This window comes from Malaclemys terrapin, chromosome 3 (assembly GCF_027887155.1).
Source record: "Malaclemys terrapin pileata isolate rMalTer1 chromosome 3, rMalTer1.hap1, whole genome shotgun sequence".
Classification (NCBI taxonomy): domain Eukaryota; kingdom Metazoa; phylum Chordata; order Testudines; family Emydidae; genus Malaclemys; species Malaclemys terrapin.
Genome location: NC_071507.1, coordinates 63,913,731 through 63,940,267, shown reverse-complemented (window position 1 = coordinate 63,940,267; position 26,537 = coordinate 63,913,731). Strand labels below are relative to the sequence as shown.

The window sequence follows — 26,537 nt, the reverse complement described above, 5'->3', positions numbered from 1 at the left end:
CACAATTTTTTGTGTATTTCAAAGGCAGTTTGTCCATGGTATTTTGTTTTAACTGGATCATCTCTGGAGTTTTCATTGCCAGCCATTCTTATGTCCAAATTGTTAATTTCAGGTGGATAGGAAATCAAACCAGGACTTTATACCTCCAAGGTCTTAACATTAGCAGAGAAGCTGTATTAGCTCTTTCACTAGCTCATCTGTTAATAGGGGTTTTCTTTAAAATATGGCATATGCTTAGTAGTGTTTCCTTTTGTAAAGAATGGCAAAATGAACTGGGAGGAACCTCGTATTGATCTTCAACAAAGTTTGCCTCTTTCCCCCTTCCCCTCCTCTCTCTCTTCATTAATTGTGTGGGAGCAGACTGTCTTTTTTTCTCAATTTTCTCTGAAAATTGCTTTCAAATATTTTTTGTCTGCAATTTCTTTATGATCAGTTTGTTTCATATTTGAAATTTTGACCCATTTTCAACAGACTCTGGAGGCAGATAAGCTTCTGTTCTCTGGATGACCCTCTAATTCTTAGGGTAGATCTACTCTATAGTCGCTAGAGAAGCACAGTTTCGGCACTGCAGGTGTACCGCTGTAGCAGCATAATGGAGGTGCTTCCTACATCGACAGAAGGGGTTTTTCCAATGTTGTAGTTAATCCATCTCCACAACAGGAATTGTTCCGTCAATCTAGCCGCATCTACACTGGAGCTAGGATAATGTAGCTAGGTTAATCTAGTTTTATTGTAGACCAGTCCTTAGAATATAGTCTTAGCCTGCTTGGAGTTGGGAGTAAATAATCCATGTGATGTGTGTGGCTTCCAATTTATCTCGTTGAGAATTAGATGGCTATATCTCCACATGTTTTTAAAATACTTAAATAAAGATGGGTCTGAATAAAAACCCTGATTCCAAACATTGATGAATGTCATAAAATTTCAGCTCCAGATAGTGTCTGGCTTGGGCTTATTTCTATAAATACTTTAGCCAAAGGACTAAATTTTTAAACCTAAACTGGGATTTAGTACAGCTAGTCAAAAATTGTCCAGCAGAACATTTTTCCACCAGAAAATTGAATTGAAATTGAAACATTCAAATTGAAACATTCCATGAGAACGTGTTGATCTTGTGATGAAATTTCATTTTGATATTTTCAAGTGAAACATTTTTATAAGGTCATAAAATAATAATGTGATATAAACATACTGCATTCAGGATAACAGAACATTTTGACCTTTTTATTAGAAAGAAAGATTTCAATTTTTCAAGGCACATTTTTTTCTTTGAATATAACTTGTTTATTATAAAAACATTTTTTAAATGTTCTGAACTGATGTGAAACAAAACTTGAAAATTTCCTTTTGCAAGAAATGTTCAAATTTGAAATTTCATTCTAATTTGGAACAAAAACAAAGTCAAAATCTTGCATTTCCCACAAAATGGAAATTCCAGTTCCTCACCAGTTCTTAGGATTTAGCTACCTAACTCCCATGGACATCCAAAAGTTAGGAGGCTTAGTCCTAGTGCTTTTGTTTTTCCTAAATGTCTACATCATATTAGAATAAAATAATAGCATTTCAATGGTGCATCTCTACAGCAGCCAAATACAAAGGATGGGCCTCTGGAGGAACAACAAAACACACACATGCAAGCAAAAGTTCAGTAAAGTGTTGAGTATATGTGAAGCTCCGTTGTATGTCAGCAGAGCAAAGTACTTTCCTAGCTGTCATATGTAGTTTACAGATGCCCTTTCTTCTTTTGTTCCATTTTTCAGGGCTTGTAGTCTTCCAGATATCAACAAAACAAAAACACCCTACAAGTCTGATGTTACCCAAGTCAATTTTTGGTCTGAATTTGATCTTAGATGAAATGTAGCCATTAGGTCCTATTGAATTAGGTGATACAGTGTAACACAGAAGAAAGAATTGTTCTTGAGTGCCAGATATATAGCTCTCCTGCTGTACATCAGTTCAGACAGTACCTATTAAATTCATATCATCTGTTGCAAACTGGAAGAGATCTTTCTATTCTGAGTGTTCACAATATGCTGGATGTCATAGTTCAGGGAACTCTTGAGCTGCCTCTTGCATATCTGTATGCCCAGATTAGAGTTCACATGAGTTTTCTGCATGGACAGGACATGCTGATTGTACCTCTTTTCTGTTGCAGCCCCTCCTATGACTGGATGAGAAGAGTCACGCAGAGAAAAAAAACTTCCAAGAAGGGAAAAGCCTGCCTGCTGTTTGACCACCTGGAACCCGTTGAATTAGCTGAACACCTCACTTTTCTGGAGCATAAATCTTTTAGAAGGATTGCAGTAAGAAGCTTACAACTTCTTGTTTCATTCGGTTATGATCTGACCAGAGCTATATGCTTCAACTGAGAGAGTTTGCCAGCTTTAACATTTATAACACTTTTATGTTGTACCCAATTGAATTGTAGCAAATATTTATAAGACTTGGGAGGATGAATCAAGTGGGGTCCCGCAGGGTTCTGTCCTGTTCAATATTTTCATTAACAACATGGATAATGGAGTGAAAAATATGTTTATAAAGTATGCAGATGACGCTAAACTGGGAGGGACTGAAAACACTTTGGACAGGATTAGAATTCAAAATGATCTTGATTGGGCGACTGGTCTGAAATCAGTATGATGAAATTCAATAAAGACAAGTGCCAAGTACTGCAATTATGAAATACACAAATACAAAATGGGGAATAACTGGCTAGGCATCAGTATTGCAGAAAAGGATCTGGGGGTTAAAGTGGATCACAAATGAAATCTGAATCAGCCATATCATGTTGTTGCAAAGAAGGCAAATGTCCATTCTGGGATGTATTAACAGGAGTGTCGTATGTAAAACACAGGAAGTAATCATTCCACTCTATTTGGCAATGGTGTAAGGCCTCAGATGGAGTACTGAATCTAGTTTGGGACACCACACTTTCAGAAAGATGTGAACAAATTGGAGAGGGTCTAGTGGAGTGCAACAAAAGTAAGAAGTTTAGAAAACATGCCCTTAAGGACAGGTTGAAAGTATTGGCCATTGTGATCATCTAGTCTGACCTCCTATATAATACGGGCCGTAGAACTTCCCCAAAATCATTCCTAGAGCATCGCTTTTAGAGAAACATCCAATCTGGATTTAAAAATTGTGTGTGATGGAGAATCTACCACAACCCTTGGGGAGAGTAATTAACCATTGGAACTATTTACCCTTACAAATGTATGCCTTATTTCCAGTCTGAATTTTTCTGGCTTCAACTTCCAGCCATTGGATCATGTTGTTATCCTTTCTCTGCTAGATTGACAAGCCCATTATTAAATATTTGTTCTCCATATAGATGGAGAACAAACCTTCTTTGTTAAACTAAATATATTGAGCATCTCAAGTCTATCTCTGCAAGGCATGTTCTATAATCCTTTAATCATTCTCATGGCATTTCTCTGAACCCTCTCCATTTTATCAACATACTTCTTGAATTATGGGCACCAGAACTGGATACAGTATTCCAGCAGTGGTAGTACCGTGCCAAATACACCCGTAAAAATAACCTCTCTAATTCTACTTAAGATTCTACTCTTTATGCATCCCAGGATCACATTAGCTCTTTTGGCCACAGAGTCACACTGGGAGCTCATGTTCATCTGATTTATCTACCATAGGGTTGCCAACTTCGGTTGGATGAATTCCTGGAGATTTCATCACATTACATAATCTTTAATTAAAGATTGATCTTTAATTCCTGGAGACCCCAGGATAATCCTGGAGGGTTGGCAATCCCAATCCACCATGACCCCCAAATCTTTTTCAGAGTCACTGCTTCCCAGGATAGAGTCCCGCATCCTGTAAGTATGGCCTACATTCTTTGTTCCTAGACACATACGTTTACATTTAGTCATATTAAAAAGCATGTTGTTTGCTTGCATCCAGTGTGCCAAGTGATTCAGATTGCTCTGAATCAGTTACCTTAATTATTTACCACTCCCCCACTGTTCAGATAAGAGAAGGCTGCCGGGGGACATAAATTCTTCAAATATGTAAAATGTTGTGATACAGAGGACGGTGATTACTTCTTGTTCTACCCTCAGTAGACATGGAGAACAAGCAATCAGCCTAGTTTGCAGCAAGGGAGGTTGTGGAATTGCCATGCAAGAAGGTTTTTAAGAACAGGTTAGACTAACACCTGTCAGGGACGGTCTAAGAGTACTTAATTCTGCCTTACTGTCGGGGGGGGGGACTATATGATTTCTTGAAGTTCTTTCTGGTCCTACACTTGCAAGATTCTAGTATCACATCCCATCATTCATAATACTGTAGCAAAGGTTGGATCAATACACCTTTACCCCGATATAACACGAATTCGGATATAACCCGGTAAAGCAGTGCTCCGGGGGGGGGGGGGAGGGGGCTGCGCATTCCGGCGGATGAAAGCAAGTTTGATATAATGTGGTTTCACCTATAACACAGTAAGATTTTTTGGCTCCCAAGGACAGCGTTATATCGGGGTAGAGGTGTACTTCCATTATATTTTCATGAGTTATAACTTTTACCATAAAAAATTAATCCTCTGCAGTAATTCTGAGTGAGGGCTACAACCATGTGCAAGGATTTGTTTTGACCAAACTAAACATTACAAATCAGTGCTTTTTGTTTCTTGGGGAAATAGTTAATTAGTGATCAGCAACCCTCAAAGACTTTGTTTCAGATGGAGCCTGGAGCTCATCTGACGCCCCACTCCCAATCACATCGTAAGAACATAAGAATGGCCCTAGTCGGTCAGACCAAAGGTCTATCTAGCCCAGTATCCTGTCTTCCAATAGTGGCCAGTGCCAGGTGCCCCAGAGGGAATGAACAGAACAGAATCATCAAGTGATCCATCCCCTTTCGCTCATTCCTAGCTTCTGGCAAACAGAGGCTAGGGACACCATTCCTGCCCATCCTGGCAAATAGTCATTGATAGACCTATCCTCCATGAATTTATCTAGTTCTTTTTTTAACCCTGTTATGGCCTTGGCCTTCACAACATCCTCTGGCAAGGAGTTCCACAGGTTGACTGTGCATTGTGTGAAGAAATACTTCCTTTTATTTGTTTTACACTGCTGCCTATTAATTTCATTTGGTGATCCCTAGTTCTTGTGTTATGAGAAATAGTAAAAACACTTCCTTATCACCTTCTGAAACACTATTCTTTCATTCTCCTGGCTTCATTTCCTTCTTCCTGATTCCCAGGAGATCCTCCTATCCTCTCAACTCCATTTTCTTTGCATTGTCAATAGGCTTCTGCCTTAGCTATTGCATTATGGGAATAATTCCAGTCTGATGCTCATCCTACCACATAGTTACTAGCTGATTTCAATTTTGCCTGCTCCAGTGCTTCCCCCAGAATTTGTGGTTTTCTCTACTCTCCCACCTCTGAATTCAGAGAAACCTCAGAATTTATATATGCTGAAAGGAGTCGCTTCTCTCCATTAACACCCAAGTTCTTAATTGCTGAAAAGAGGAGAAAGAGTCAATACTCCCTATTTTGGGGACTGTTTATTATCTTGATATAAACAAGATAAAAGGAATTCAGATATTATGGTGATTAGTGATCATTGACTGGGTGACTTGATTTCTGCTCCATGATGCATAAGAGGTGAAGAAAGGGGCCATTGTTAAGACTTCTTAGTTCTTAAAACCTATTGCGATTTTCCTTCTCTTTTAATTCTTGGTTTATGGACTGCAATGTTTATGGATGACTTTCCAGCACTGTACTCTTAAAGGGAAACTGTTGGGGTTGGTAGGCACTCATTTTGATCCCTACATTTGCTCTAATCCCCTCCACCACACAAAACAAAATCTTGGCTCTCAAATGCTTAAACTAGTAACGTAAGCATAAGTGTGTTACGTTGGGAGAGCAGCTCTTGTATTTGTCTCTATCTGCTCATCCTGCAGATCTTGCTAATATGTAGTATTTTACTAAATTGCAAAAACTGATTAAACCCTACAGCAAGATGATATTGTTCCCAAGGAGCTAGGCAAGATGGCACTGAAGAGGTCTTGTGCTGAAAGATAGTAATGCCTGCTACAAAGCCAGATGTAAAAGATCTCCTTGGAGTTGACGGTTGGAAGAGAATGACCTCAGTAGAAGTGGGAACTGAGGAAAATTCAGACCTAATCACCTTTCTTGATCAGACTCATACATCTGGAACAAAAGGAGGAGATTCTTCAGACAAAATTGGATGACAATTAAAGCAGTGACCAGAGGAACAATATTAGAATTAAAGGTGTTCAAGAACCTCAGAAAGGGTAACCCAGTTTTGTATGTACCGACACTAACTAAAAATCTGTTAAACCTGGATTCAACTAATGAAGTGTCCATAGACAAAGCTAGCATGACTTTAGCTCTTCTAGTAGTAAACAGAAACTATCCCAGAGAGTATGGTTTCCAGATTCCATTCTTTTCAGCAGAAAGATGCTGTTATGAGGAAGATCAGGGAACTGAAAGGAATCTTTGTCCAAAATCTTTGTTCCTTGATTCTTCAAGAGAGTGAAACAAAATGAGGAAAAGAAACAGATGTAATTGGGGTTTCTCTTTTAAATCATTACATTAATTCAAAGTAAACTTTACACTATTCTGCATGTGAAAGAATGGGGGGGAATTTGAGCTGGAGAATAAATGACGATGAACTGTATAATGCAGGGTCGAGTGAAGATATGGAGGAAAAGGAAAGGCTTTCTGGTAGGTGGCAATGCCAAAGAACAGGGGGATGGCTTTTTCAATTTTTTTATATATATATGTATATGAAAGCTTTGTGGGACTCCCAGAAGAGGGATCTTCAGACCTGCAGGAGTGGTGGCTATGTTGGTGGTTGATGTTTGAAATCAGACAGTTACACAAATAGCTAGTGCCTCTGTTTGAATTTACTAGCTCTGATACTTCTCCATAACTAGTTAGGCTTTTTAGGATTCAGGACTGAAGTCAATTAAACTTACATGTTCTTTCTGGCGTGATACAGAAGTTAAAGAGGGTGTCAACTGCAAGGTGTTAATTTTTAAATAAAGGTTAGATTGGTTACTAGTAAGTAATAAGGGTGGTAGCACACTGACAATTAAAAGGGACTATGGGGTGGGTGGAAGGGCAGCCTTGTGAAGATGGAGATTGATAGATAAACTTAAAGTCCATTGGGCTCTGCACAAGGCCTCCTGTCTGACTCTCAAGAGGAGCGGTCAGAGAGTTGTCACAGAGAAGCAGATAGCTGTTACGTGGGGGGCAACATATATAACTCCATTGAATTTGTTGTAATTCTCAATATGTCCAGGAAAGTCAAACTACTTCTTTATTTTGGAGGTACATAGCGAAATAAAGGCATAAAGATAAGGGAGGGAAAAGGAGACTGAAGATTGTTTAAACAAAGAGAAGATTTGAAAGCTTCTGAGCAGCATCTGAGAGATATTGGGTACCATCACCACTAAGGTGTCTGTGTAGTAAGAGGCCATCTGATGGCCTAAGCAATTCTTTATCACTAGACTGACAAAAAGGCATTCTGGCCTGGTATCCTTAGGAATATTCTACTTAAATTACAGCAAGGCCATAATCTGCTGGAGATCCATTTTTATGGGACAATTGAAAAAAAAAAACTTCCAAAAGTTCAGGTAAGTAAAACACTTAGTAATAGTAGCTCTCCTGTAAAGTAGTATCTATGAACATTAAAGAATTGACTATCATCAAAAGAGAGCAAGCCCTGGAAGAACTCAAACTCCCTTGCAGACTAAGGATATGTCTACATGTGGATTCCCAGCTCGAGGAGACATACCCACACTAGCTCGGTTCAATCTTGGGCACTAAAAACAGAAGGTAACCACAGCAACGCTAGCGGCACTATGGGGGAGAAGGGAGGCAGCTAGCTGTTCTGAGTACATGCTTGTCAGAGACCCTAGGCACATACTCAGGGCAGCTAGTCCATCCCACCACTTGCACTGCCACAGCTACACTGTATTTTTAGTGTGCTAGTGCAATCAGAGCTAGCACAAGTGTGTCTCCTTGAGCTGTGAAACACTGCCCAAGCACCGAAGTGTAGACATACCCTATACTGTACAGAAAGTTCTTATTGGAATAAATGTGATAAAAATAAAAAAATTGGGAAAGATATAGGTGCTGTGTCTAAGGCCTTGTCTACACTACGAGAGTAGTTCGATTTTACTTAAATCGAATTTTTGGAATCGATATTGCAAAGTCGAACGTGTGTGTCCACACTAAGGACAGTAATTCGAATTTGTGAGTCCACACTAACGGGGAAAGCGTCGACATTGGAAGTGGTGCACTGTGGTCAGCTATCCCACAGTTCCCGGAGTCCCCGCTGCCCATTGGAATTCTGGGTGGAGCCGCAAATGCCTTCTGGGTAAAAAAAATGTGTCCAGGGTGCTTTTGGGTAACTGTCGTCATCCGTCCATCACTCCCGCCCTCCCTCCCTGAAAGCGCCGGCGGGAAATCAGTTCGCGCACTTTTCTAGTCAGTGACAGCGCGGACGCCACAGCACTGCGAGCATGGAGCCTGCTGCAACCATCACTGCAGTTGTGGCCGCTCTCAACGCCTCGCAACTTATCATACACCTTTCCCTGAGGCAGATGCAGAAAAGTCAGGCGAGGAGGCTACGTCAACGCGGTGATGGCCTGAAGTCTGAGAGTAGCACAGACCTCTCAGAAAGCAGGGGACCCAGCGCCGAGAACATCACGGTGGCAATGGGTCATATTGATGCCGTGGAAAGGAGATTCTGGGCACGGGAAACAAGCACTGAGTGGTGGGACCGCATAGTGCTGCAGGTCTGGGATGAATCCCAGTGGCTGCGAAACTTTCGCATGCGGAAGGGAACTTTCCTGGAACTTTGTGAGTTGCTGTCCCCTGCCCTGAAGCGCAATGACACCCGGATGCGAGCAGCCCTGACTGTCCAGAAGCGAGTGGCCATAGCCCTGTGGAAGCTTGCAACGCCAGACAGCTACCGGTCAGTCGCGAACCAGTTTGGGGTGGGCAAATCTACCGTGGGGGTTGTTGTGATGCAAGTAGCCAAGGCAATCGTTGATGTACTGCTGCCAAAGGTAGTCACCCTGGGAAACGTGGAGGTGATCATAGATGGCTTTGCAGCGATGGGATTCCCAAACTGCGGTGGGGCCATAGATGGAACTCACATCCCTATCCTGGCACCGGAACACCAGGCCAGCCAGTACATTAACAGAAAGGGCTACTTTTCCATGGTGCTGCAAGCACTGGTGGACCACAGGGGACGTTTTACCAACATCTACGTGGGATGGCCGGGCAAGGTTCATGACGCTCGTGTTTTCAGGAACTCTGGTCTGTTTAGACGGCTGCAGCAAGGTATTTACTTCCCGGACCACAAAATAACTCTTGGGGATGTGGAGATGCCTATAGTCATCCTCGGGGACCCAGCCTACCCGCTAATGCCCTGGCTCATGAAGCCCTATACTGGCGCCCTGGCCACTGAAAAAGAACTCTTCAACTACCGGCTGAGCAAGTGCAGAATGGTGGTGGAGTGTGCTTTTGGCCGTCTCAAGGGGAGATGGAGAAGCTTACTGACTCGCTGTGATCTCAGCGAAACCAATATCCCCATTGTTATTGCAGCTTGCTGTGTGCTCCACAATCTCTGTGAGAGCAAGGGGGAGACCTTTATGGCGGGGTGGGAGGTTGAGGAAAATAGCCTGGCTGCTGATTACTCACAGCCAGACAGCCGGGCGATTAGAAGAGACCAGCGGGAAGCGCTGTGCATCCGGAAGGCTTTGAAAGCAAAGTTCCTGAGTGAGCAGGGTAACCTGTGACTTTAAAGTTTGTGTATTGAGAAGGTAAACCTGCCCCCGTTTCTTTGCCCAGTTAATGTTGACTATCCTATCCAGTTACATACCCCCTTCACCCCACTTCCAACACACGTTTCAAAATAAAAATAGTTCTACTTTGTTAAAGCACACCGTTTTCTTTAATACTGTATTCGCGGGAATTTTTTAAAACTGGGACGCAGACTGTGGTGCGGAGCGGGTGTACTGTAGTGGCGCGAATGCAGCTTCTAAAGTCAAGGATTGACAGGCTCCGCTGCGGTGGGATGGTTGTTTCAACGGAGCCTGTCACCCCTCCTGATAGGGACTGTGTGTATGGGGGGGTCTATGTGACTTTGTGGCAGGGGGAGGACGGTTACAGATCCCCTGCTGTGTGGCTCTGTGATCCTGCCTAAGGACCGCCGCTTAAGATCTGTAACTGCCCTCCCCTGCCACAAAGTCACAGAGCAACCCACCCCCCACCACATAACATGAAAACAACCTCCCAGACTAACCAGGGTAACTAGTCACTGCATCACTGCACTATGTATGTGCCCTGCTGCTGTGCCTGCCCCCGACTATATACCCTGCCAAAGGTGACTGTCCTGTCGAATTACCAACCCCCTATCCCCCCCTCCTCCAAAAGAACATGATGGAAACAGTAGTTAACAGAAACGTATTTTTTATTATCAACCAAACATGGAACTGGGAAAGTGAAACTTGGACGGGGGCTTGTGTCAGGCGGGAAGGAAAGAACTTGTCAAATTTTGGGGAATGAGAGCCTTCTGCTGCTCGAGCTCTCTGCAGGGGTGGAGTGAGAGTTAGCAGGGACTCTGCCGCCTCTCCTTCTGTGCACTTTGGGTGAGGGGAGTATGGGACTTGGTGGCGGGGGAGGGCGGTTAGAGATGGACTGCAGCGGGGCTCTGTCCTCCTGCCTCCGTTCCTGCAGAACATCCACAAGGCGCCGGAGCGTGTCCGTTTGCTCCCTCATTAGTCCAAGCAGGGTTTGAGTCGCCTGCTGGTCTTCCTGACGCCACCTCTCCTCCCGATCCATGTTGGCTTGGTGCATTCGGGTCAAGTTCTCCCGCCACTGGGTCTGCTGTGCTGCCTGGGCTCTGGAGCAGGCTATAAGCTCCGAGAACATGTCCTCCCGTGTCCTCTTCTTCTTATGCCTAATCCGCGCTAGCCTCTGGGAGTGTGATGACAGGCTAGGTTGTGAGACAGTCGCAGATGGGGCTGTGGGAATGGGAAAAAGGGAGTGAATTCCTCAGAAAGATAAATGTAGTTGTGAACAAAGAACATAGTCTTTCTCTGTTAACAAGACCATGCACAGCACCTATCACATGCGCACTCAGCACAAGGTCGAATTCTCGGCCTTCGCATTCAGTGCCTGGGGTCTTCTACAGCACATTTGAGAAGCCTCTCAGGAGAACGGAATTTCTGTTGCAGGCAGACATGGTAAGCCGTAGACTTGTGGCAGCTTAAAACTTTAATATTAGCAATGGCCTCATTTCACATTGAAATCAATGTCGGTCCCTGCTGCCAGCAATTCGGCAAGCAGGAAGTCTGCTCCTGTCCCACACCCTCGCGGCTGTCCCCGGGAACGATCCCTTTCGGCTGCCCCTCTCCCGCCTCCACTGCGTGGCTGCAAACCAGCGGTTACAGTTCTGTAAAGGAACGGCAAAGCAGTCCCAACACTAACATTCCCCTACCTCATTCAAAGCAGGTCATCATGAGCGACATCACCCTCATGAGGATCTCTGACAGCGAGAAAGAGAGAATGCTCCGGGAAAGCCTGCAAAGACCAGGGCCGTATGCCGCCATGCTGTGCAGAGCAATGATTCCAGAGTACTTGATAGTCTCGTGGCGTGGCAACGTGTCCTACTACGGAGGACCCAATAAGGCCGCTCTCCCCAAGAACCTAATGCAGCGGATTTCCAATTACCTCCAGGAGAGCTTCCTCGAGATGTCACAGGAGGATTTCTGCTCCATCCCCGGACATATAGACCGCATTTTACTGTAGCTGCTGTAGCAGTGACTAACCAGTAGAGCGGCTTGGGCAGGACAATCATGCAAAACCGGACATTGCTAGATTTTTTTTCAATAGTTGCACTGCCCATGACTGAACCGTTAAGCTAATCAAACTAATCATGAGAAACCCATTTTTTAAATTGTTAATATTCCTGTTCTGTTACAAATAAATGTTTAGATTTTTACAACACTTACTGGCTGATCCTTCCCCAGATTCTGTGTCCGGGGTAACGGCTGGGGAGGGTTGGTAGGGGATCTCTGTAAGGGTGATGAAGAGATCCTGGCTGTCGGGGAAATCAGCGTTGTGAGCGCTGTCGACTGCCTCGTCCTCCTCATCTCCTTCCTCATCTTCCCCGTCCGCTAACATGTCCGAGGATCCAGCCGTGGACACTATCCCATCCTCAGAGTCCACGGTCACTGGTGGGGTAGTGGTGGCGGCCGCACCGAGGATGGAATGCAGTGCCTCGTAGAAACGGGATGTCTGGGGATGGGATCCGGAGCGTCCGTTTGCCTCTTTGGTCTTCTGGTAGCCTTGTCTCAGCTCCTTGATTTTCACGCGGCACTGCGTTACATCCCGGCTGTATCCTCTCTCTGCCATGTCTTTAGAGATCTTCTCGTAGATCTTTGCATTCCGTCTTTTGGATCGCAGCTCGGAAAGCACGGACTCATCGCCCCACACAGCGATGAGATCCAAGACTTCCCGATCAGTCCATGCTGGGGCCCTCTTTCTATTCTGAGATTGCACGGCCATCACTGCTGGAGAGCTCTGCATCGTTGCCAGTGCTGCTGAGCTCGCCACGATGTCCAGACAGGAAATGAGATTCAAACTGGCCAGACAGGAAAAGGAATTCAAATTCAAATTTTCCCGGGGCTTTTCCTGTGTGGCAGTTCAGAGCATCCGAGCTCGTACTGCTGTCCAGAGCGTCAACAGAGTGGTGCACTGTGGGATAGCTCCCGGAGCTATTAGCGTCGATTTCCATCCACACCTAGCGTAATTCGACATGGCCATGTCGAATTTAGCGCTACTCCCCTCGTCGGGGAGGAGTACAGAAGTCGAATTAAAGAGACCTCTATGTCGAACTAAATACCTTCGCGGTGTGGACGGGTGCAGGGTTAATTCGATGTAACGGCGCTAACTTCGACATAAACGCCTAGTGTAGACCAGGCCTAACTTCTTTGAGTGAAATTCTTGCTCCCTTGAAGTCAAAGGCAAAACTCCCATTAATAGCAATGGAACTGGGATTTCACTCTTTATGTCAACAATTCCATCCGTCAGCATGCTAGAGAGGAATTCACTCTAGGGAAAGGAAATTGTTGTATTCATGCCCTCATAACTTGTAGCATGATAAGAGAACATTTCTTTAATATATATTTTGATGTCAGAATGTTATCTCATCAGCAAAAAGTGAAAAGAAAAATATAATGAACAGAAGGGGATTAATTGTGGGGAAAAACAAAGACTCGTAGACTTTAAGGTCAGAAGGAACCATCATAATACTCTAGTCTGATGTCCTCCACAGTGCAGGCCACAGAACCTCACCCACCTAGTCCTGTAATAGACCCCTAATCTCTGGCTGAGTTACTGAAGTCCTCAAAACATGGTTTAAAGACTTAAAGTTACATAGAATCCACCATTTACACTAGTTTAAACCTGCAAGTGACCCAAGACCTATGCTGCAGAGCAAGGTGAAAAACCCCCAGGGTCTCTGCCAATCTGAACTAAGGGGAAATTGCTTCCTGACCCCCAAAATGGTGATCAATTAGGCCCTCAACATGTGGGTAAGACCCCCAGCCAGACACCTGGGAAAGAATTCTCTGTAGTAATGTAGAGCCCACCCCATCTAATGTCTCACTGTAGGCAGTTCCATCATACTATTGCCTCCATAAACTTATCAAGCTCAGTCTTGAAGCCAGTTAGGTTTTTTTCCCTCACTGCTCCCCTTGGCAGGCTGTTCCAGAACTTCACTCCTCTGATGGTTAGAATCCTTTGCCTAATTTCAAGCCTAAACTTATTGATGGCCAGTTTATATCCATTTGTTCTTGTGTCCACATTGGCACTTAACTTAAATAACTGCTCTCCCTCCCTGGTATTTATCCATGTAGTTATAGAGAGCAATCATATCTCCCCTCAGCCTTCGTTTGGTTAGGCTAAGCAAGCCAAGTTCTTTAAGGTAGGTTTTCCATTTCTTGGATCATCCTAACAAGCCTTCTCTGCCCCAGTTGCAGTTGGAATTCATCTTTCTTAAACATGGGAGACCAGAATTGCACACAGTATTCCAGATGAGGTCTCACCAGTGCTCTGTATAATGGTACTAACACTTCCCTGTCTCTACTGGAAATACCTCGCCTGATGCATCCTTGGACTGCATTAGCCTTTTTCATGGCCACATCCCATTGGCAGCTCATAGTGATCCTGTGATCAACCAATACACCCAGGTCTGTCTCCTCCTCTGTCACTTCCAACTGATACAGCCCCAGCTTATAGCAAAAATTCTTGTTAGTTTCTAAATCCATGAACTTGCAGTTTGCACTATTAAATTTCATCTATTATTCCAGTTTACAAGGTGATCCAAATCTTGTATAATACTTGTCCTCCTCTGTATTGGCAATATCACCCAGATTTGTGTCATCTGCAAATTTTATTAGCACCCTCCCACTTTTGTGCCAAGGTCATTAATAAAAATGTTTTTAAAAAGTAACATTAATAAAAATGTTAAATACAATTGGTCCCAAGACTGATCCCTGAGGAACTCTACTAGTAACCTCCCTCCAGCCGGACAGTTCACCTTTCACTAGGACCTGTGGTACTCTCCCCTTTAGCCACTTCTTCATCCACCTTTCACTTCTCATATTAATACTCATCTTCTCCAATTTAACTGATACAGTTTCACATGGGAAATTATTAAATGCCTTACTGACATCCAGGTAGATTAGATCTACTGCATTTCCTCTGTCTAAAAAATCAGTTATCTTCTCAAAGATGGAGATCAGGTTGGTCTGGCACGATCTATCTTTTGTAAAACCATGTTGTATTTTATCCCAATTACCGTTCACCTCTATGTTCTTAACTAATTCCTCTTTCAAAATTTGTTCCAAGACCTGGCATACAATTGAGGTCAAACTAACAGGCCTGTAATTTCCTGGATCACCTTTTTTCTCTTTCTTAAAAATAGGAACTATATTAGCAATTCTCCAGTCAGAGGGTATGACCCCCAAATTTACAGATTCATTAAAAATCTTTGCTATTGGGCTTGCAATTTCATGTACCATTTCCTTTAATATTCTTGAATGGAGATTATCTGGGCCCCCACAATTTAGTCCCATTATGCTTTTTGCGTTTGAATTCCAACATGACTCTGATAATTTCGACCTCCATAGCCTCATTCCCATTAGCCACCCTGCCACTACCCCTAAACTCTTCATTAGCCTTATTAAAAACTGAGGCAAAATATTTGTTTAGGTTAGTGGTTCTCAACCAGGTATGCAGAGGTCTTCCAGGGGGTACATCAACTCATCTAGATATTTTAGATATGCTTAGTTTTACAACAAGCTACATAAAAAGCACTAGCGCAATCAGTACAAACTAAAATTTCATACCAACAATGACTTCTTTATACTGCTCTATATACTATAATCTGAACTGTAAGTACAATATTTATATTCCAATTGATTTATTTTATATTATATGGTAAAAATGAGAAAGTAAGACATTTTTCAGTAATAGTGTGCTGTGACATTTGTATTTTTATGTCTGATTTTGCAAACAAGTAATTTTTAAGTGAGGTGAAACTTGGGGGTACTCAAGACAAATCAGACTCCTGAAAAGGGTACAGTAGTCTGGAAAGGTTGAGACCCACTGGGTTAGGTGTTGGACCATGCATAGATTATCTTTAATATCCACCCTATCCTCAGTGTTTAGCCATCCCACAGCTTCTTTTCTTGTTTTCTTTTTATTTATATGGCTATAGAACCTTTGACTACTGGTTTTAATTTTAATTCCCTTTGCAAGGTCCAACTCTGCTTGGCTTTTGGCAGTTCTCTTTTATCCCTACACTTTCTGACCTCCACAAGGTAGCTTTCCTTGCTGATCCATTCCTTGTAGTCTTGATTTCCTGAAGGTGATACATTCATATTCACAATGTCTGTTGCTGTATTTCTGATTGTATATAAAGAGAGAGGAGAGTAATGTTTTATAAGTTCCTCATAAAAAATAATTTAACATATTTTAAAGAAATAAGATGAAATTGGTAGTCTCTTTCTAACCAGTGGGACTTCTTAAAAGAAAAGTGGCTTAAATATCATTTTGACTGTATACAATCCTTAACTGTAAATCTTTCCTTGGCTAGTTTACAGATTACCAAAGCTATGTGATTCATGGCTGCTTGGAGAACAACCCCACCCTGGAGAGATCAATTGCATTATTTAACGGTATCTCTAAGTGGGTCCAGCTGATGGTTCTTAGCAAGCCAACGCCCCAGCAAAGGGCAGATGTAATCACAAAGTTTATCAATGTTGCACAGGTAAGACTAACCTTTGAGTGTTTTTGTTTGCTAGAATGAAATAATAGAAACTGATATAACAGAAAACTGATTAACTAGACATGCAGGCAAGCTGCTTTCTTTCTGAATGCTTATTCAGCCATAACTGATGCTCATTCATTGAGCTATTTGTAGATCAAAATGTTAAACAGATGTTCCTAGATATGAAAATTTAAAAGTAACTGCTCATTACTGTTCTCATTTTTGGCTTCTTGTATTCAAGATGACATTCTGGGAATTAGTCAGTTGAATGTTTTTATGTTGTCCTGCTCTACAGGAAATCAGAGGTGCTAAACTAGGTCCAATCCATATTTCTGTAGAATTTCCATTGCATTTTAGCAGTAACTAACTTTATCTGCTTTAGCACAGGTGCAGCAGACGTCAGTATCATACAATAAAGGCCCTCAGTCTTTTTGCTGATATGTTTAATTCCACTGCAGAAGCTGCTTCATCTCCAGAACTTTAACACGCTGATGGCAGTTGTGGGAGGCCTAAGCCACAGCTCTATTTCTCGTCTCAAAGAAACTCACTCTCATCTATCTTCTGAGGTTACAAAGGTACAAGAGGGTCTCTAATATGAAGGGATCCAAAATATAAATGTCGGACTTTTCTGTGTAATATCTGTAGTGTGTAATGGGTATTACAAGACAGATATATCAGCAGCAGAACACTTGAACCATTGTACTGGGGCAGCCTAAAAGGCAAACTAGTCAGATTGCTCTTAATAGAAAACTATTAGATTGTGGGGAACTTCTTTTTGGGTGACTGTGGTGGGGATAAAATGGACATATTCAGCATCCTGATGTGACTTACTAGTCATGTGACTTGCTAGTTAGAATAGATCAAACAAATGTTATGAATGGTCTTACAGAGTCTTGCTTCTATGGCTGTTTATAGGATTGGAATGAGATGACAGAACTGGTCTCCTCCAGTGGAAACTACTGCAACTACCGCAAAGCTTTTGCTGACTCTGTTGGCTTCAAAATCCCCATATTAGGAGTTCACTTGAAAGACTTGATAGCCGTTCATGTCATCTTTCCAGACTGGATAGATGAGAACAAAGTAAACATAGTGAAAATGCAGCAGCTATCCATTACCTTGAATGAACTGGTTTCCCTGCAGACTGCTACCCATCATCTAGAGCCAAATATGGATTTAATTAACCTGCTAACAGTAAGTGTCATGAAGGTTCTGATTCACCTCTTGTCACAGCCCAGTAGGTGCACTCACGTCAATAGGACTATTCAGGAGAGTAAGAATTTGCAGGACAGCACTCTTAGTATGTTTTTTTTATAAAGGTGAAGATAAATAAGACAAATATACAAAACAGAAACCAGTCTAGGTAAAACATGTATAAGGTCACAGAAGACTTTGACAAGATACAGTCTTGGCTAGTTGGAGCTAGAAGCTGGGACAACTGAATTGATAGACTTCCTACTCTGTAGATGAGATGTACATCTCCGTGCTGTGAGATGTCAAAAATTGGTTCTGACCATTTACAGTTGTTATACGTACATTGGCATTTTTCACCGTGTCCAAACCAGAGCTGTAAAACAAACAAACAAAACCCTGTATGGCTATGCAGACAGTCCACGGGGATTCCACTCTAATTTCTGTGTTAAAATATACCTTTTTAATTTAATCTTCATTTGTTTTATGGGGGAGGGGGATTTTCTTGTTCCTTTATACACACACAAATCTGCTCTACATTTTCAAGTCTGCATATTCTTTCAAACTTAAATACGAGGAAGTGGGACTTTAGACAGAGAGACCAAAGCAATAGGAAGCTGAGCCTGAAGGGCAAGAGCGAGATACTATGAAGTGGTACCTGAAGTACCATTTACCTGTTGACGTTTTCATGAACTACTGTTGTGTGTGTTCATAGAGGGCCTGATCCTGATTTTACTGGGATCTGAGGGGCCTTAACACCTCTCAGGACTTTGCAGGATCAGGCCCATAGTTTTGGGCATTTGTATTCCTATGATTCCTTTGCCTCCAATACATTTTGATTTTTTTTTTATCTTTTCCCTCATTTGTTAGTCACCTGCAAAAAGTTGGATCCCATGTTCCTTTTACTTTTTTTTAAAACCATCCACTAGGAGACATAACTGAGTAAGAGATGGGTGCTTGCCTCTTTATGATATTGGGTCAGATCTGTCTCTATCATAACTCCACTGGCTTCAGTTACACCAGGGTTAAAGTTGGCCCATGATGTTGACTTTGTAATTGAGTGGCATTGCATACTGTAATGTTAGAGCCCTAAACTCTGGTCATGGGTTAACATTTATTTGTAGCTTCACCTGCTTTTCGTTTAGTGAGTGTACAGCTTTAACATGGTGGTGTCACATCAGCTTTTAAAACTTTAGTAGATTAGATAGCTCAATGTATCCTAAAACTCCTTGGGCAAAATCCTGGCCCCACTGTAACCTTTGGGAGTTTTGCCATTGGCTTCAGTGAAGTCAGGGGTTGTAACCCCTTCTTGGAGTCATACTATGGATTTTTTTTCAACATCTAGATACTATTCAGATTGGTACCATGTAAATAACTAAGATAATCTGATAACATTTTCACAAAGGAATCTATTATTCTACCCTAATAGCAAAGTATTACAGTAGCTGAAATATACTGGTCAATAAGTCAATGAGAATAGTTTGATCACGAGGGGAGAGAAAAGCTCAGATTTGCTGCTGGGGGTTGGGGGGCAGTCAGGGGACAGGGAACAGGGGAGTTGGATGGGGCAGGAGTCCTGGGGGGCTGTAAGGGCGAGAAGCAGTCAGATAGGGAGTGGGGGCTGGGCCACACCTAGCTGTTCAGGGAGGCACAGCCTCCCCTAACTGGCCCTCCATACAATTTTGGAAACCCAATGTGGCCCTCAGGCCAAAATGTTTGCCCGCCCCTGATCTAACCCAATGTAATCTAAAACTATTTAGAACCCCCATTTGAGATCTAGTGCTCTCGCTGATGTCAGTGGTAATTGCTGAGTGTTCTGTACTCTAAAGGTCAGGCCACTTATTTTAGGTGCTTAAAATATGAATTTAGGAGCCCACTTTTTAAAATCTTGGCTCTTATGCATTTCAGTATAAAAACAAACATACTGTGAGCTAGAAAGTCAGCTGCTTGTACAAGGTGAAAACAAATAAAGAGCTGTGTGGTAACTAAAATGTCACTAAGTGAGTATTGCTATACTGGTGCATGTCACATTTTCCCCCATATTAATGTGGTATAGGAGACTGTGACAAAATGAGAAACGGCTTGAAGCAAGAGAGGCTAAATTCAGAGGTGATGTGTAAATTAGATTTATTTATACACCCTTATTAACGTGCAAGGAAATCAACCCTGGCGTGACTTAAAAGCTGAGGAGAGAACAAGGTGTAAATTAAAAGAGGGGGTAGCTTAATCTCACTTCAGAGTCTTACACTGTTGGTCTGTGCCATGCTCCCTTCCCCTCTGACTCTCGACATTTGAGCTACACCAGTTTAGGGCATGTATACAGTGCCCTGCAGTTTGGATTATTTGGGGTGAATAGCAATGTGCACCAAAGTGCTGCACTGAACATTCCAGACAAACTTAAAGGTCCCCAGTTCTCACTAACGTAATCTTCTTCAAACAGGACTCCATTAGTACAAACTAAGGACTTTTAACTTTGCGCCCTCAGTGTCCACACAGGGAAATTACAGCATGGAACTTTGGTTCACACTGATATCCACACATCCCCTTAATCCGAACTGCAGGGCAATGCAGACATGCCCTTAGTCTCCCGTTGACTGAGTGGGCCAAATTCATAGGTGATTTGTATAAAGTTTCTTTAAAACTGATGCAGGTAGCCAGGCAGCAGCAGAACTGGGAAGGGTTCTAGGAAAAGCTCTACAGAAAGGAAGAGTAGCTCTAAGAATAATACTGTTCTCCCCCCGCCATTCCCCTCTTCCCCCAAGAGTATTACTGGAAAAAGATAATTTTGAAAGGAGGCTGGGAAGGCTTAATTTAATGCTGGGATAGTAATACCTGCTGCACAATCTCTCCAATATTGATGTGACTTCACATTCCTTTTACTCTTATAACATGGATTAACGTCTGACTGTAGGCAACTGTTGAATTCCTTAAAAGGACTGACGATAATGCATCAGTACTTTGCTAATCTACCACATATTTAATACAACAGCATATTAACCACATTTGAAGCCAGAGTTTTTTGTTTTCTCTCTATTTTTAGCTTCAACAGTTACTTAACTAACCTGTTCTGAGACTATGCAAATAACTGGAAAGTCCCCATCATTTTTAGTCTAGCGAAGCAAAGTGACAAATACCTAAAAATCTAATGGAAAGTCAGTCACCCTCACAAACTCTTGCTCGGTGAAGTTTCTTTTACAAAACAGAAAATTTATAACTCTTTATTTATCAAAATGATTTATAAATAAATCAAGAATGATAATTTTAATTAAGAGCTACTTTCCATTATAAAGGGAGTTGTAGGGTATTTTTCCCCCCAGCAGTTTTGCTTATCTTTCACTGAAATGCTGTATAACTAATCAGTAACTGTATGATGTATTGAGAAATACATAGTAATTGTATATCCTTAAATTATTTACTAGTATTTGAATGTATTGAGTAACTAATCCCAACCTCTAAAATCTTTTATGACTAGACAATATTTAGTCCTACATTGTACTTGCATGTTAAGTTTATTAATCTAAACAAATCTGCTCATTAAAGACCAAATCTCTATTGGTGTAAATGGGTACAATTAAATATTAATGATAAAAATTGCAACCTGCAATATTGATACACTGTCCGTCCCCAAACATACACCCTCCCTTATTACCCTATCTCCAAATGGCAAAACTTCTCTTGGCTTCAAAGGGAGCAGGACAAGGTCCTTACATTTCAAACTACTAACTTTCATTCGCAACCTGATCTACTAAATATCATTGGCTTTAATGAAGTTTTGCCTGTTTATATGAGCAGAGAATTTGGATGTACATGTACTTGGGTAAATAACTACATGAACAAAACGTATTACAACAGTTCTATAAAAGAGTTCTGTGTAGCTCGAAACCTTGTCTCTCTCACCAGCAGAAATTGGTCCAATAAAAGATGTTACCACACCCACCTTGTCTCTTTAACAGTTACATCATAGTACATTTATTGTCTCTGGGGCAAATGCTGCACCCCCACTCACCCACCAATATGGGTATGCAAGGCTCAGAAGGCAATGCACCAGTAAAATTAATGAAGCTGAATGAGTGGAAGACTCTTCAACTGGAGTGTGTGATCCTACTAAATGTTATGTGTATGAAATTAATCCAGATATCTCTAATGTGCCCTATTTATTCTCAAATGTGAACAATGGGTAAAAATTTTCACTAGAGCCTAAGTCCCATTTTCATTGTGACTGAGGCTTCTAAGTGACTTAGGCCTTCTGAAAATTTTATCCAGTATCTGTTGTTATTAATGTGTCCGCTGAAGTTCTCCCAAAATGAAGTTGAGCTCTGGGTGAGGATTTTGAAATGTAGCTATCACTTGTTTAAACGTATGAAGCCACTTGCACCAGTCTTTTTCAGAATAATTTTTCCTCATAAATCTTGAGTCAAAGAGAATTCTGTAAACAGCACCTCTTCAAATCTTTGAACAAAACAATCCTGATTTTGCAAGGTAGATGATAACTTCAAATCATATCAGAATTACTCCAGAATCTACTAATATGATCATAGGAAACATGTAATGTAATGTTGTCTCCTGCCTCTTGCATACTCCAAGCCATTAGTGTTGATGATTTCTTTCCTTTATAGTTTAGAGTGGGTAAGACATTGTGTACGACATTATTGTTAGAGCTGAGTGAAAGCTGCTAAAGTAATTCACAAACATTTGTTTCCATTTTTAGCAATTTTTTTTTTACTGTATTTGTGCCATTTTTCTCATTTGCACAGCAAATCCACTAGCCTGGAGGACTATTGGGTTGACTACGTCCATCCAGGAGGGTCTGGGAATGGAGCTGAGGGAGAAGGCGCTCATTCAGATACATGAAGATCTAAGGCCACATAAGCAGGGAGTGCCTGTGGTATTCATAGTTAGCAGAGTAGGAACTGGAGACATGAGTTGAAGTGACTGGATTGGTTGGGAATGAAATACTGTATTTGAGGACTCTGCTGGTCCACAGAAGGAAGGAGCTTCTCCTTTGGCTTGCATCTGGTTGTGTACCTCATGAGATAGGGTCTATGCTGGTGATTCAAGTGTCCTCAGTCTCCAGGGTTTCTCTTGAGTTATTGAGCACTGGGACTTCCTCCTTTGTTACAACTTGGCAGTATCTCTGCAGAGCAGCAGCAATAGTGCACCTGCTTCTGATGCAAGGGCCCATCCCAGATCATTGCTGCTCACAAGCAGTGGATGGGGTATAGTGCCCTGCTCTTGGCGGTAACCATCACTGGATTGGAGCAGTTAGCAGCATTGATCCTATTAAACTTCTCCTCTGCTGAGTCCTGTGGGTGTGGGCCTGCCAGGAAGGAAAAGGAAGAAAAGATAGCGGAAGCAGGAACACAGAAGGGAAAGATTGCTACTGCCTCTCTGCCACCCCACCCCAAAAAAAGTCCTAGGACTTCCCAGCAGAGAGCGTAATGTGATCTGCTTGTATTAGGTGCAGAAGAATGGAGTTTGTGATGCAGTTAACAGACTTTATATGGGGGTGGGGGAGTAAGATGGCACCAAAGCTCTTCACAAGTGAGCAAGCTGCCTCTCTGGGCCTGGATGGGCTCAGTCAACACATTCATCCTCCAGAGTAGCAGATTTCCTCTTACAAGAAGTCTAATTTATGGTAAGACAAAACTGGCAGGTTTGACTATTGATGTCTGTCCTTGAAAACAAGTTTTCTGGCAGAAGTTTTTTGTCGTGACGCTATAGAATATGGGCAGAAGGTGAATTTTGAATTTGTAATGACAGGTATTTGCACCAGCAGCGTGAGGCGGAGTTTTATGTTCATCCAGTCAGGGAATAGAAATGGACCATGAGACTTACATATCCAATCAAAGCAGCTTGAGTTTTGAACTGCCTGTATCCAGTACTCACTGCAAATAGGTTCAGGAGATTCGTGGGCTGAAATATGTTAAATAAAAGATTTGTAAAATAACATTGAACCAAAACCACTCTGTGATATGTTTGCAAGCAATTTGTGAGGTAAAAATATCCAAGGTGAACAAAAAGGTTTGTTTCAAATAGATTGCCAAGTTCTAATCAGCACGGTTTAAAATGTTACCTCTGTTTATGTTCAAATACATGCCCAAGATGTTTGTTTCCTTCTTAATCTCTCATATACACTGGATTCTTTTTCCAGGATTGTTGATTGCTGAGCTGCTGACAATGAAGTGTTTGTGGCAGGGTAATTCTTTGCATATGTTTTCATCCTTTGACAATGGTCAAAATGTAGGCCTGCCACATTTTGTAACGTGTTGTAACATACTGCAGCTGGGGACTGTACTAGTTAATATCCTCTGCTAACTAGTACAGAGGGCGACTTGTAACACATTCACTAGTGAGTTACAATATCTCCATCAAAAATATTATTGCATATCAGTGCACCTCCACACAAAGCCTCCCTACATACGCTGAGTGCCAAATGGCAAAACTCCCATTGACTTCTGTAGGAGCAAAAGGAGTCCCTTATTTTAATCTACTAAGTTTGCTGTCATTTCCAACCTGATCGAATAAATACCACTGTTTTCCTTCCTGCTTATTTACAGCTTTCCCTGGACCTTTACCACACAGAAGATGATATTTACAAGCTCTCATTGGTGCTAGAACCAAGGAATTCTAAATCAGTAAGTAACTTTTATTGAATTTTGAAGGGGATACAGTTGCATATCAATTTTAGAATATTTACAATAGCAGTCATGAGATTATACCAGGGGTCAGCAACCCACAGCACGTGTGCCAAACACGGCACGCGAGCAGATTTTGAGTGGCACGCTGCCTGCCCGGTGAGAGGAGGCGGAGGGGCTGGAAAGCGCCACGCTGGGGGAAGAAGCGGGGAAGGAGAGAAGCTTGGCTGCCGCAGGACCAAGCTTCTGCTTCCTGCCCCCGCAGGAGAGCGGTGGGGGGAGGGTCCCAGCCCCCCACCCACTCAGTCCCCCCACACACACACCTCTCTCCCCTGTGGGGGCAGGAGGCAAAAGCTTGGTCCTGCAGGAGCCAAGCTTCCCCCCTCCCCCGCTTCTTCACACAGCGTGGTGCATTCCGGCCCCTTCCCCTCCCTGCTGGCGATGGCCCGTGCAAGTGGGAGGGGGAGGGGGAGCGGAGCAGAGCCGAGCGGCAGCGTGCTCGCTGCTCTGTAGAGGAGGCAGAGAGAGGTAGGGATGGGCCTGGGGGAAGGGGGTGGAACAGGGCATATCCCTCCCAGCTCCCTGCCATGAGCCGCTCAGGGCAGGGGGCTGGGAGCACTCCGACGAGCCGAGCACTCCCACACACACCCCAGCCTCTGCCCTGACCTCCCCCCAACACCCAGCCTTCTGCCCTGCACCCCCACACACCCCCAGCCCTCTGCCCTGACCTCCCCCCAACACCCAGCCTTCTGCCCTGCACCCCCACACACTCCCAGCCCTCTGCCCTGACCTCCCCCCAACACCCAGCCTTCTGCCCTGCACCTCCACACACACCCAGCCCTCTGCCCTGACCTCCCCCCAACACCCAGCCTTCTGCCCTGCACCACCCATACCCCCAGCACTCTGTCCTGACCTCCCCCCAACACCCAACCTTCTGCCCTGCACCCCCACACACCCCCAGCACTCTGTCCTGACCTCCCCCCAACACCCAACCTTCTGCCCTGCACCTCCACCCACCCTCAGCCCTCTGCCCTGACCTCCCCCAGCCCTCTGCCCTGCACCCCTCACACACACCCCAGCCCTCTGCCCTGACCTCTCCCCGACACCCAGCCTTCTGCCCTACACCCTAACATCCCCCAGCCCTCTGCCCTGCACCCCCCACAACACCCCAGCCCCCTGCCCTGACCTCCCCCGACACCCAGCCTTCTGCCCTGCACCCCCACACACCCCCAGCCCTCTGCCCTGACCTCCCCCCAACACCCAGCCTTCTGTCCTGCACCTCCACATACATCCCAGCCCTCTGCCCTGAACTCCCCCACAGCCAGCCTTCTGCCCTGCACCTCCACACACCCCCAGCCCTCTGCCCTGACCTCGAGTCCCCGCAACATCCAGCCTTCTGCCCTGCACCCCTACACACACCCAGCCCTCTGCCCTGACCCCTGAACCCCCCCCACAGCCTTCTGTCCTGCACCCCCACACCCGCTAGCCTTCTGCCCTGACCCCTGAATCCCCCCACACCCCCAGCCTTCTGCCCTGAACCCCCCACATCCCTCTGCCCTGACCTCTGAACCCCCCACACACACACCCAGTCTTCTGCCCTGCACCCTCTGCCCTGACCCCTGAACCCCGCCTCCCCTCCCAGGTCTGGGGTCCCTGCTGCCGGCCCCTTGCCAGCCGGCATCCCAGCCACAGGCCCCGCTCAGCAGGGCCAGCTCTAGGATTTTTGCCACTCCAAGCAGAAACAATTTTGGCCGCCCCCCTCCCCCGTTTTTTTCTTACCCCACCCCCGCCTCAGCTCCGCCCCTTCCCCAAATCCCCAGCCCTGCCTCCTCCCCCCAGGCTCTCAAGCCTAGGAGGGAGGGGGAGAAGCGGCGCGCGCGCCGCGGCCACTCAGGATCTCCCCCTCCCTCCCAGGTTCTCAAACCTGGAGGGAGGGGGAGCAGCGGCACGCGAATCAGCTGTTTCCCACGCCACGGCCGCTCGGGATCTCCCCCTCCCTCCCAGGTTTGAGAGCCTGGGAGGGAGGGCGAGCAGCGGCGTGCGAGTGGCAGCAGCGGAGGTGAACTAGGGTGGCCGGGGCACATTTTTAGGGGCGGCATTCTGGCGCCGGCCATGCCGCCCCTAAAAATGTGCCGCCCCAAGCATCAGCTTGTTTTGCTGGTGCCTAGAGCCGGCCCTGCCGCTCAGCCCGCTGCCGGTCTAGGTGAACAGAACCCCAGGTTGGCAGCGAGCTGAGCAGGCTGGCGGTGTAAGATCAGCATTTTAATTTAATTTTAAATGAAGCTTCTTAAACATTTTGAAAACCTTGTTTACTTTACATACAACAATAGTTTAGTTATATAATATAGACTTATAGAGAGAAACCTTCTAA

At 44.0% G+C, this 26,537-nt stretch overlaps 1 protein-coding gene across 2 annotated transcripts in view; it reads left to right on the top strand.

The window, feature by feature from the left end:
- Nucleotides 1–26,537, top strand: part of RASGRP3 (RAS guanyl releasing protein 3) — a 106,437-nt gene that overhangs the window by 54,272 nt on the left and 25,628 nt on the right. For both annotated transcript variants that reach the window (XM_054022958.1, XM_054022957.1), the window contains 5 exons: nt 2,156–2,303; nt 16,170–16,343; nt 16,802–16,918; nt 17,259–17,534; nt 24,089–24,166. In XM_054022958.1, coding sequence (XP_053878933.1) covers nt 2,172–2,303; nt 16,170–16,343; nt 16,802–16,918; nt 17,259–17,534; nt 24,089–24,166 — 777 coding nt within the window. In that variant the 5' untranslated portion in view covers nt 2,156–2,171. The remainder of the gene's footprint in view (nt 1–2,155; nt 2,304–16,169; nt 16,344–16,801; nt 16,919–17,258; nt 17,535–24,088; nt 24,167–26,537) is intronic.